This window comes from Maudiozyma barnettii, assembly GCF_903064755.1.
Source record: "Maudiozyma barnettii strain CLIB 1767 genome assembly, contig: KABA2_09, whole genome shotgun sequence".
In the NCBI taxonomy this organism is placed as follows: Eukaryota; Fungi; Ascomycota; class Saccharomycetes; order Saccharomycetales; family Saccharomycetaceae; genus Maudiozyma; species Maudiozyma barnettii.
Genome location: NW_024545246.1, coordinates 51,560 through 63,871, shown reverse-complemented (window position 1 = coordinate 63,871; position 12,312 = coordinate 51,560). Strand labels below are relative to the sequence as shown.

The 12,312-nt window shown below is 33.5% G+C and overlaps 5 protein-coding genes across 5 annotated transcripts; 4 read left to right on the top strand and 1 right to left on the bottom strand.

The window, feature by feature from the left end:
* Positions 1-79: 79 nt before the first annotated feature.
* DIA2 (DNA-binding SCF ubiquitin ligase subunit DIA2) lies at positions 80-2,245 on the top strand (the record flags this gene model as incomplete). The annotated part of the gene is made up of 1 exon (XM_041552170.1): positions 80-2,245. The coding sequence occupies one exon, from the start codon at positions 80-82 to the stop codon at positions 2,243-2,245; it is 2,166 nt and encodes a 721-aa protein (XP_041408104.1).
* Positions 2,246-2,542: 297 nt separating this feature from the next.
* On the bottom strand, positions 2,543-4,831 carry KABA2_09S00616 (uncharacterized protein; the record flags this gene model as incomplete). The annotated part of the gene is made up of 1 exon (XM_041552169.1): positions 2,543-4,831. One exon carries the CDS (start codon positions 4,829-4,831, stop codon positions 2,543-2,545), a length of 2,289 nt encoding a protein of 762 aa, XP_041408103.1.
* A 1,870-nt stretch (positions 4,832-6,701) lies between these two features.
* Positions 6,702-7,940, top strand: KABA2_09S00594 (LIM domain-containing protein; the record flags this gene model as incomplete). Its single annotated transcript, XM_041552168.1, has 1 exon — positions 6,702-7,940. The coding sequence occupies one exon, from the start codon at positions 6,702-6,704 to the stop codon at positions 7,938-7,940; it is 1,239 nt and encodes a 412-aa protein (XP_041408102.1).
* Positions 7,941-9,141: 1,201 nt separating this feature from the next.
* WHI5 (transcriptional repressor WHI5) lies at positions 9,142-10,476 on the top strand (the record flags this gene model as incomplete). The annotated part of the gene is made up of 1 exon (XM_041552167.1): positions 9,142-10,476. The coding sequence occupies one exon, from the start codon at positions 9,142-9,144 to the stop codon at positions 10,474-10,476; it is 1,335 nt and encodes a 444-aa protein (XP_041408101.1).
* A 618-nt stretch (positions 10,477-11,094) lies between these two features.
* On the top strand, positions 11,095-12,255 carry LPX1 (triglyceride lipase; the record flags this gene model as incomplete). Its single annotated transcript, XM_041552166.1, has 1 exon — positions 11,095-12,255. One exon carries the CDS (start codon positions 11,095-11,097, stop codon positions 12,253-12,255), a length of 1,161 nt encoding a protein of 386 aa, XP_041408100.1.
* Between the last annotated feature and the right edge of the window lie 57 nt (positions 12,256-12,312).

Genomic DNA, 12,312 nt, shown 5'->3' with positions numbered 1-12,312 from the left:
GTCAACGACTCATTTCACAGGAGACGAAGTACAATATTCGAGTTCGAAGAGTAAGACCATCTTTAATGAATGCGATTCGATGAGCGGATCAGCTGTCGATAGAGCCTTAGAATTAGGTACAAAATATTTCAAAATCCAGGATTATAAAAATGCCAGAAATGTCTTTTCGAAAACAGTTAAATTGATCCAGAGTTGCAATGATGAGGATACTGTTAAATTTCGTGAATCTTTGGGTTTAACCTCTCACACATTTACCAGTTCTAATGGGAAACCCAAAAAGATAGTAGTTCACCCTAGATATATAAAACTATTAGATAATCTCTCAGCAACCTGGGAAAAGATGAACGAACTCTCAAAAGCTCTAAAAGTTGCAGATAAAATGATTGAGAAAGAATCATATAACCTAAAAGGTTATATACGGCGTGGCATCTTATTACAGAAGCTTGGTAAGGAAGACGATGCATATAAAAATTATAAAATGGCATTAAAGATGGCAAATTATGGACATGATTCCCTGAAGATGGATTATTCTCCTAAATTTCTTGAATTTGTACAGAACAAGAAACGAAGTATTAAGGAAAATATGATGAAGTTAAAGAGGGAGAAAAGTAATCTAGAGCGCAAGCGTGTAATTATTGATCCCATAGAAGAGCACAAGCAAATTAAAAAAAGCAAGGTTATTCAGGTCAGCGAAGTGGAAGAAAACGTAGGAATAGATTTTATAAATGATTTGCCCATGGAATTATTACCATACATATTGTCTGGTTTCAAAACAAGTGAACTTTTTAGACTAATGACTGTATCTAAAGCTTGGTGTAAGAGGATTCGTTTCTGGTCAGTATTGTTTAATGTATTCAATCTCAGGAGAGTAACTTACAAAGAGTTCTCTCAATTTATTATTTTTATCCAGAAAATTTCATCATCAAGGTACAGTAGTATTAAGGATTTAACCAACCCTGATATACAATATGATAATAAACATTTTATCAAATCCATTACGTTATCGTCAAGATTACCATCTGAAGAGAAAAAAATGCTAAATATGTTCTTTATGAATTTACAGAATTATAGTACTGATAAACTCATTGTCTCAACTGTGCAGGCTTCTATCTATGAACTATCAAAATACGTTATACCAGACGATACTTTTTGTCGTGGTGTGAAAGATCTCTCTATAATTACAATGCTTCGGGCTGATAAACCTGGTGATGTTGAATTTTTATCAAACTTCCAGAGTTTGAATAATTTAGAACTTATTTTTAATGGCTCATTAGTTCCGGTTACGTCCAGTTTTAATTCAAATTCAAATTTGACAAATTCAAGAATTTTAAGTTTAAACCCAGCATGGAGCTCTAATTTGAGAAGTCTACGAATAATATGTGACCAAAATAGGGTTAAATCATTTCCGATGGTCTCTTTTTTGCTAGCAAATTCACCGTTGAATTGGTCCTCTCTGAATAAATTGTGCATATCTGGTGTAACTTTTGATGATACAGTTATTGATTTTCGATGGTTGTTACAGTTCCAAAATGTGGAAGATTTATGGTTAGAAAATAATAGAAATGGGAGATTTGCGTCATTTTTGAAACTTTTAAAAGAAAATCATGTTTTCAAGAACTTAAGATCTTTAACTTTTAGAGAAGATATTAATAATGGAAGGTGTGATGTAGATGTAACCGACTCTTCCAGCATGTATAAAAAGAACTTTCAAAATATCAATATATTAGATTTGATGAATACATGCATCTCAGGTTCGGGTCTGTATAATCTTACTAGCTTTATTGACACAGATATCTTGCAAAAGTTAAATATCGGCTTCTGCTCATATATTGGATTCTCGAAACAAAGTCACATAAATGATTTGAATAATATATCTACTGAAATGCGTTTTTTTGAACGTATGAAGAACCTGAAAGAATTAGACATTCAACAGATGGGGTCATTGACTGATAACAGTGTGTCAGCATTGATAGAACAGATTTGGTATCTGAATAATTTAACTAAATTGGATTTATCATTCAATCAGTCAATAGGAGGTTCGTCAGTATTTGACCTAGTACGTGCCATAATTAAAAATAATGGAAATAAACCATTACATAGTTTAATGTTAAACGGATGTCCGTCAGTGTCCCATGTTACAGTAAATATGATGCGTAGCAAAAAATTGGTTACAAATATGGAATGCGTTTATGAAAGGGAAAGTTGGGAACGATTCGGAGTTAATTCATTTAAATATCGTATTTAATTAGCATCCATAACTTGATAAATTTATAGAAATTTAAAATTGTATTTATGTAATGGAGATTCACAATTATTTCAAAAATTGTCACTTTTAAATTTTGTTTACATGGCAAACCATAACAAAATGTTTTATGTTAAGTAGCAAATACATAAATTTTAAAAATTTTAATAAAAAACAATACAGGGCATAAATTGGGCGACATAATCCTCAAAGTCAATAAATTTCATATATGCTATTTCAAAAACAAATCGTATGAATTGAATAAATAATTATATATACTAAATATATTTCATAGTGACATTAGTATCTGTTTGCAGATGAAGTTGTAGAGTATGTAATAATTGTACTAGACCTCTCTTTCCTTCGTTTATCATTACGATCGGCACTAGATGGAGACCTTCTAATTGTTGCTCCATTCGACTTCTTTGGGCTAATCATTCTGGCAGAAGTAGGAACAGCTATTACACCGTATGTAACCCCTGGTGTAGAAGTACGTCTTATATTACTGGAGGATCTATTTCCCAAGATCGGAGGTCTTTTAGTGAGAGAGACCGGCTCTCTTAAACTTAATGATCTCAATCTTGTGTCTGGACGATCACTATTTCCATTATTCGGATGAATTAATAAAGAGTCCAGCTCTTCTGGCTCGGCTATATTATCGTCTAAAGAACCTGCATGTTCGGTATGAGTATCTTTACTCTCCTGTGATGGTGATACGACGTCTTTGTTTGACGGAATATCGGAAACTCTAATTGTTGCCTCACTAAATTGTAATGGATTCTTAATCGAGGTTGACATGATAATCTTTTCCTTCAAAAAGAAAATTGCTTTATCCAAAGCAAATTCTTGTCTACAATTGTTTTTGATCATAGATATCTTTGGCCACGTTGCCCGAGCACCATTAACAGTTTCGTACAATAGGAATTCCTGTGAAGGATTATTCATTAATTCTTTAGACTTGAACAACATATTCATATTTGGCAAAATTGTTACATTCCCAGAATATTGCTGTGACAGCACCGATCTAAGTTTTGTGAGAAGATTTCTAGCGATCCCAAGTTCACTACCAATCTCTAAATAATGCACAATTTCTCCTGTAAAGAAATCATAAAAATTGTTAAGATGTTTCTTGAATCTTGCACTCATTTCATTTTGAACTTCACCCCCAACGCAGTTGACAGAAAATTTTAAAAATGGAAAAACGTGGAAGTTAACTTGACATGCAATGATGTGATCAATATTAAACATTTCGGAGAGTCTTGTAATGGGCAAATCATTCTCGACAGATCCATCAACAAATTTGATGGAACTGTTTCCTGTCCATTCTTTCTTTTGGCCAGTTTTAGGGTCCTTCTCATATAATGGTGTTGCAGGGAACACACCTGGAACTGCACAAGATGCACATACCGCGGACCATATTAGAACATTCGGAGCTGTCAAATTATTTAATAACCTTGGTTGTTCAAATATTGACGCTGAAGACACCGTAATATTCAAGATTCTCCCAGTTCTATAATAAGCCTCCTTAAATGTCATATCACCCAAAAATCCAACCATGGTGTTCACTAAATGCCTATTTGTAAACCATGTACCTTGTTTAAAGAATCTATCAACTTTAATTAGAAAATCCTCACTATTACTTTGGTCTCTATTGTCTTTGAATATATTAAATTGCATGTTTAGTACGTTTGCTAACAATGCTGGGATTTCATCTCTGGTATGAACGCAAAATATACTTGCCACAATAGATCCTGCACTTGTTCCACTGATGACTCTCGGTACTAGATCTTCCTCATATAATGCAGAAAGAACACCAATATGGAAAAGACCAAACGTTGCGCCACCACTTAAGACTAAAGCCGTTCTTCCAACATTTCTTCTAGTTTGTTGTAGGATTCTTAACATATATTGTGGATCCATGTCAGATTTATTAAGAAGCGCATCAATTGCTAATTGAGATTCATGTAAATATGTTTCTATAACTTTTTTGGTTCCTATATTAGAGTGTCTGTATAGGTTCAAATTACAAGTTTCACCTAGGTTCCTGACCCAAGTTGTACGTATTAAATATAATAAATTTTCATAATCTTCTGTCGTTCTAAATAAAACCAATTTTTCTGTTAATTCAGTAACCAATTTATAATCATAAAGATTTGATTCTGTTTGAAACTTCCAAGATGATTTCATCATCAATGAATCTAATTTAAGACCAATTTTTTCCCATTGACGAAATGATAAAGCATTATTTCTTTCCTTTAATAGAGCTCCAATTTGTATCGATTTTTCATACGAGAAATTCCATGATGTAATTGAATTTACCAAACCTTTTATCTTTTCCAATAAACTGATGTTTTCCATACATTCATTTTCTTGTTGCTCATCAACTGTACTTTTCTCATTATCTACTGTTATATCTGGAGCAGAATCTGTACTCCTTGATACGTCGTTACCAGATATAATATCAAAAAGTTCATCACTATTCTTATGAAGTTCTAAATTTGGACCATCAGGTAATGGAACCCCTAATATTTCATAATATCGTTCAATAAGGTATTGAGTAACGGGATAAGAGCTTCGTTGTAATACCATCTCTTATCGTTGAAATTTGTATAGTTTAAATGGCAAAAAAGGAAACGAAATTGAAGTTATATTGGTGAAATTTAGACTTGAAAATGAAGAAAATGGTTTAACTATATATTAGTTAAACTGTATGATCTATCTAGGTTTCAGTATGAGTATAGTCACGACCCTTTTTTCTTCTTCTTTCCTCATCTTAGAGGTTGTATAATATGGTTTAGTGATGGGCTTACCACTTCCTCTTCACATAAAATCGCAGCCTAAAGGAGAAAAACAAACCAAATATTAAAAAAATACATATAAAGAGGGCGAGGCCATGAACCAAAAAACCAAAATGACCGAATAGTGAGACAATGCACAGCGAATATACAGACAAATGAAGGAATGGGGTTATATGTCGCACAAACTATTAGAGTCAAACATTAAAAGGGAGGTTAGTTCTATTAGTTGTTCGGGAATTTGTTAGAAAATGGATCTTTTTTTCTTTTGTATCCGTTTTGGATAATTGAGTTTTTGCTAATTTTGTAAGATGTCTACACAGAAGTGGGTGTAGTTCCCAACAAACGGGTGGTGGAACGGAAGAAGTTTTGATCATTTAAAGTTTTTTTTTCCGTTTCTTTCACAAAAAGAGGGTGCTCTACTCATTTACTTCGTTAAATGATATTTTTTTCTTCTTCACAACAGCACGGATGCCATTTTAGTAAATAAAGTGTAGGAATAAAGTTTTTTCTCAATCAGAGGACACGAGTACAATAAAAGAGGAAATGAATCACCTATGGATATAAGGAGCTATATCTGGTTGAAATCAAAACAAAATGGAATTTAAACTTTTACGCGCTTGTGTTACAGAGAAAATAAGGAGAGCGAGGGTCTTTAAAAATAATAAAGTGTAAGAGAATGGCCATTGAGAGTGAACCCACGTTTAGAAATCTCAACTAGCAATACATATCTTGCCGAATCTTGCATTTTCAATTATTATGATGTTGAAACACACACACACGAGGAGTATGTGACGTTTCAGACAACAACAAACAAACTAAAATGTTTTTAAAAAGAAAAGGACAACTTATTTTTTCGTGATGGCGAAAGAGTTTACCATTCTTTTTGCGAGAATTATCTGGGGGGTTTGATTGCAACGACCAGACAATGACAACAAATCTCCATGAAAATATTAAAATATTTCAGAATTCGAAGTAGAAAAACTATGAAAACATATTGCCTGTTTTCGTCTTAATTAACTAATTTAATTTGTTTTTTATTGATTATGTGTTGCCTAATTCGGTAAGTTCATAACAAAATGACGAAGAGAAAACAAAACATTTTATTCTAATTGTAGGAATGCAGGCATTCAATGTACAATACCGAGTAGATCAATTTAGATCTTACATAGAATGAAAAAAAAGAATTACAGTAAAAAGTACTGGGCAAGGGAGGAAGGACACTTTGTCGTGTTAATTACCAGCCTGATAGACATGAATAAGGCTTTGGTTGCATACTGTATAATCAACCCACATGTTCGTTTTTGCATGTAGTTTATTTACATTTGGAGTAATTATATTGGGGGGTAGCGAAGAAAGGTGAGTAGAACTGCAATGTTTTCCTTTTTATGACATGATAATCTAAAACAAAAAAAAATGTAAACAATCTTGTAGACTCCATCTAAATTAGAACCCCTTCCACGACCACCATATATATATATATATATACGTATGTTTATGTATTTATTTGCATCGGGAGCCTTGCATTTTGCTGCCATACCTTTTTGCAAAAGTTTATTCTGGGAAATTGTCGCAGTTTTTGAATCAAAGACAAAACAATACAGTTCTACAAGAGACACACACACACAGATTCATATAAAATTCCAAAACAACAACAACATAAAATGGGAGTACTTAAGACGTCTCCATATCCTAAAGCACAAGTTGCCAGTTTGAAAAGAGCAGGGCTGCAATTCCATTTCAAGAAAATCATCAAACGATCTACTATTCAACCAAAAAAATTCTCAGGCTATTTTGAATATGAAAACGCTGAGGATTTATTACCAACGGTTGAACAAACCAGTAAAGAACATGATTTGCCATTTGCGTATGATTTATTTGAATCACAAGAAAATGCTGCTTTAAGAGCAAACATGGGTTCAATCATTGTAGAGAGAGATACAATGGAAGGGACACCTCCACCTTCCCCTCCCTTATTAACAATGAAAAAAATGCAAAAAAATAACATTTTTTTCCAAACAGATTCAAATAAGGTAGATGCTGGATTAAAGAAGGATCTGGACGGAGTTGATTCCCTAGTGGATTATGTCACAGCAGATGATCATACACCTATCACAGCGAAGGGTACATTAGTCGATTTAAGTCGATGTATTCTACAAGAAGGTTCACCATTAAACCGAAAACAAAAGACAGTAATAAATGAAAATATTGTACCCACGTTAATGGATCCTACTGGGTTAACAGATGAATCTATTACAATGCTGGATGCAGGTATGACCGTTGAAGAACCAACGATACCATTCCAAAACTTCAAAGGGTATGAACCTATTTTTTTAGACTCTACCGAATCATTAGTGGCAAACCTAAGTCAATCCACAGTCCTTCCAGAAGGTATCCAATCAGACATAAGTCATAATACTACTACTACTAGCAGTAGCACTAGGAGTAATATAAATGACAATGTGGAATGGCCTACAGGGACAGGACCATGTAGATTTTGTCATGAGGAGATTGTCACAACTGAGCCATTCGAGCAAAACAGGCCTAAAAGACCAATATATGCAGAAGAATTACACGGACAATGGCATCGTAGCTGTTTCAAGTGTACAGACTGTTCAAAGACACTAGATAGACACAATCAATGCTATGTATACGAGGATGAGCCATACTGCCAATTACATTATCACGAACACAATGGTAGTCTTTGCAATATATGTCATGGTATAGTCGAAGGTGAATGCTTAGAAAATCATAAGAATGAACGCTTCCATATGGCGTGCATGCAATGCTATGTATGCAACACTTTAATAACAAGAGGATATACACTTATCAACGACACCATACCCATTTGCAAAGAGCACAACCTAGAGACTTTAGCCGAACAAGGCATCTTCGAAGTGTAGAAAAATTAGCTCAATAATAAATTAAAATTATCCAGCTAACCTCACACACTCACACACTCACACACTCACACACCACTTCACGTATGTATATAGCAATATATATACATATGTATATATAACTAATATTTAATAAGAGAAACAAATGGACAAAACACACCAAGCATTTAACACCATTTTCTCTTTTTTTATTCCTCAAATACAACAGACTGACATCCTAAAAACTCGCAAATGTCAGGCAACTCCTCTCATCCCAAACCAACTAAACAAATTGGGGTGCCCATGGCGACCGTTTCCCTTTACCATAACAACAGCACCCAAAAGGGTAAAACTCTCCCAGGCCAAGAATTTACCTAATCGCGGCCGTTATCATGCAGCGTGAAAGTATCGCAAGGCTCGCAATAAAATTGTTTTTTGCCATTTTTTGCTATAGTGCGCACCCGCCCACCACAGCCAAAACGACTAATGGTGGACCGTTCGCTTCTCCGCGTGCGCCATTTTTTCTTTTTTCTGTTTCGGTGGTTGCTGTTTGCTCTGCGGAGATATACGCAGACAGAGAGCTAATTTTAGATTGAGCAGACACGGAACAAGGATAGTTTTTTTCTTCCTTTGATGGGATGGTTTTCTTTCTTGTTTTCAGTAAATTTGTCATATTTTGACAAATTATGATATAATAACTTTTATTACCCAAAGGATAAAGTATGCTCGTTGCGTGGCAAGCCATTTTAAATACCGATTGAACTGTTTAGGAAACTGCTATCCCAAAGAGGTTCTTCGGTTAATCTACAACAGGTGTGATTACAAATTTATTTGCATTATTAATTATCTGCGAATTGTGTGTGTGGTCTAATTTTATTTTTAAATATTGGTTTTATAACTCCTAAACACACGAAAGGATTTTTAAAAAGTGAGAACTATCTGTCTATTTATATATATATTTTGTCATTTTTCATAATTACTGCAATATACTAGGCATTAACTAGTATCAAAGGACGGTTTGAATTAAATATTACTAGTGACAGAACATAATAACAACCCTTCTCCAACTCCCCCTATACATACTTTTATTTTCCTTCCTCATTAAGATAAAAAGAGACAGAGAGAATAGAATCCTACCTCGTTTATTATTTACAGAACTTTGTTACCTTTTTTTCTCCCTTTTTAAAAAGTTAATAATAATAGAGTCTCTTTTTTTTTGGCTTTAATGCAAGGGAAAGTTATAAATAAAAAACAACAGCCACTTAGTGAATTATCATTGAGAGATTCCGATCGTATCAATATTAAACATCCACAACAACAACAACAACAACAACAACATTCAAATTATCTCACTATGATGTCTCCAAAGGGTTATGGCAATGACGACTCCTCATCTTCTTTGAAGAACAGTCCTCGGAATCAGAACGATAATACAAGGACTCCTCGTCATTCACAAAACAATACCAGCAATAATAACAACAACAACGATATGGATTATCCAATGACTCCCTCACCTCCAAATAAAGTTAGAAGATCGTCAGCTTCAATGAGTTTCTTAGCGACCCCTAAATTCAATTCATTAAATAATTTGTCGGAACAACAACAGGTACTATCTCATAAGAAATTAAGATCACATAATTCTAGTGATAATGAAGAAGAAGAAGAAGAACAACAACAACATGAAGCAGCCATACCTTTCTCACCTACATCTAGAAGTACACGTCTATTACCACCAACTACTCCAAAATCAAGAAATATAGAAACTTTCTTATCTCCTTCTCCTCATATCACTTCACCAAGTATCTATAAGGAATCAAATAAACCAATAAGAGAAATATCTAATAATTTAAAGACAAGATTAAATTATGCTTTTGTAAAATTACAAAACGGCTGGGTGGATCGTACTTTACCAGAATTAGAAAATGAATTAGATAGACAACAAACTTTAATTCAACAAAGACAACATTTACAAAATTCTCATTTTAGTCCACAAAGATCAGTTCATCTTTCTCCTGCTCATTCCATTTCAAGTTCATACACAAATAAGTTTGCTTATGGTAATGGAATCAATATGGATGAAGACACTGATAACTTACAGGATGAAGAAAGATCAGATAGCACAAATTCTGCTCGTTTAGCATTTATGAAAGCACTGTCATCACCTGCAAGAGGTCAAGTACAATCACACCATGGTTTACCATCTTCTTCTTCAACTTTGAGCGACTCAAGTAGGATATTAAAATCAGGAAATATGACATCACAAAAGAATAATATAGACAACAACTCATCTTCATCACCTTTAAAATGGTCTCAGGATTCTCGAAAACCTTCAAATCAAGTTAAAGAACCCTTTAAAGAAATTTCAAAGGAGACTGAAGATAACTCTAAAATCCAACCAAAGAAAAAAGAAGGTGCAACTGAAGTAGCCGCTATAGAAACATTAATGTCATTATCTTCACCAAAGAAATCCAAACCTACTGTATCATTCAACGATAACAGTACACAAGATACAGAAAATGATACAGAAGTAGATGACTCTGATAATAGTATATCAAATTAGAGTTCAAACAACTCAAAAAATGACTACATCTTTCTATCCTTATCTCTTTCTTTAAAACATCTGCTATCTTAATAGCTTCTGCATCAACTTCAGGTACTACACAAACTGGGCAATTCACTACTCTCTGATCCTTTTATTACTATCACTATTTTTTTTTCTGTTTCCTTTATTTTCACATTTACATTTCAAACTGGACAGTAGTTTGTACTATATATATATAAAGAGCCACGAATATCACAGCATTTCGCCGGTGTATGCTTTCTCTAATCATATAATAATCTATAATTCTCTAATAATCTAATCTAATTTATAATTATCAAATTGTAATGTGTCAATTTTATCAAATAAAATGACGTATATTGAACTTTCTTTACTTTCTCATTTTTTATTTTTTATTTCGTTGACTCACGGAAGTAAACAATATAAAAACCGGACTATATACAAAGAAGTGGGGAAATAAACACCAATTTTCCTACTACTTCTCAGATAATGACGAGGTATAAATACAAGTAACATATCAAAATATTTTAGGGCTTCTTTTAATTACAATGATTATTTTTCTCAAATAAAATTTGTAGAGTTTCGAGGTGTTCACTGTTAGGTCAATTCTTCAAGAAAATGGAATCAATTATAAGCACTCTATTCAAAAAGGAAACAAAGACAACGGCGGCTGTCGCTTCACGATCAAAAAATGCAACATTAATTGAAGAAAGTGATACATTACAATTGGTTTACGATGTGTTTACTTATTCTGCAGGTTCAAATAAACGGAATTCCGATACTTGTCTGATAAATTTTATGTTTCTTCATGGTAGTGGCATGAACAGATCTGTATGGGAATATTATATTGCCTACATGTCAAAGCATTTTGATAATAATACAAAATGGCAAATCAATAAAATGATTACACTTGACCAAGTTACACATGGTGATTCTGCTGAAATTAATAGAAACTTGTTGGGGACCAATTTCGATTGGGCAGATGGAGCTAGAGACGCTTGTAAAGTTGCCCAAGAAGAATTTTTACCCAAACGTATGTCAAATTGTGTTAATGTTATTGTCGGTCATTCAATGGGAGGATTTCAAGCATTATCATGTGGTATTCTTTCACCCACACTCTTTGACCTCATCATTGTGATAGAGCCAGTGGTATACGTACCGCATGTAGAAAATAAATTGAATGTAACGATTGTTCCACCTAGGTTTTACGAGGCACTTTGGAATAAAATGGAAGATAAATTTAAAGATATGAATGATTTTAAGAAATTTATGAAAAAACGAAGCTTTTATAAAAATGCAAACGCTGAAATAATAGAGAGGATGATCCAGTTTGAAGCTGTTCATACAGCTGAAGGAATAATTAGAACAAAAATTTCCCAACAACAAAATATCATCTGCTATTTAACGTTAGATCCCACAGCTAAGTGGTTGATCGATTCCTTGCCATACATTAATACTCCTGTCTACGGAATTGTCGGTGGAAAGTCAACTTGGTGTCCCCCACAAAACCAAGAATTATTAGTAGCAAAGATTCCTAAATATCAAAAAGATATAATTCCCGATGGTGACCATTTACTAAATTTAGAAGATCCTGGAGAGTGTTTAACGAAAATTTTTCACTGTGTCAATAAATTTGTCGATAATTTTAAAATGAATATGAGAAAACGTACCCCTAATAAGGATAATGACCGCTATAGGTTGAAATTGTTCGAAGAACAGTTTGCTTTGTTTAAAAATGAGAGAGTAAAAGATGGTCCGATTAAACTGGCAAAATTATAAAAAGTAGGATGGAACGATCATTCTATTACTTTAAGATTTTAGAGATATACACATAAC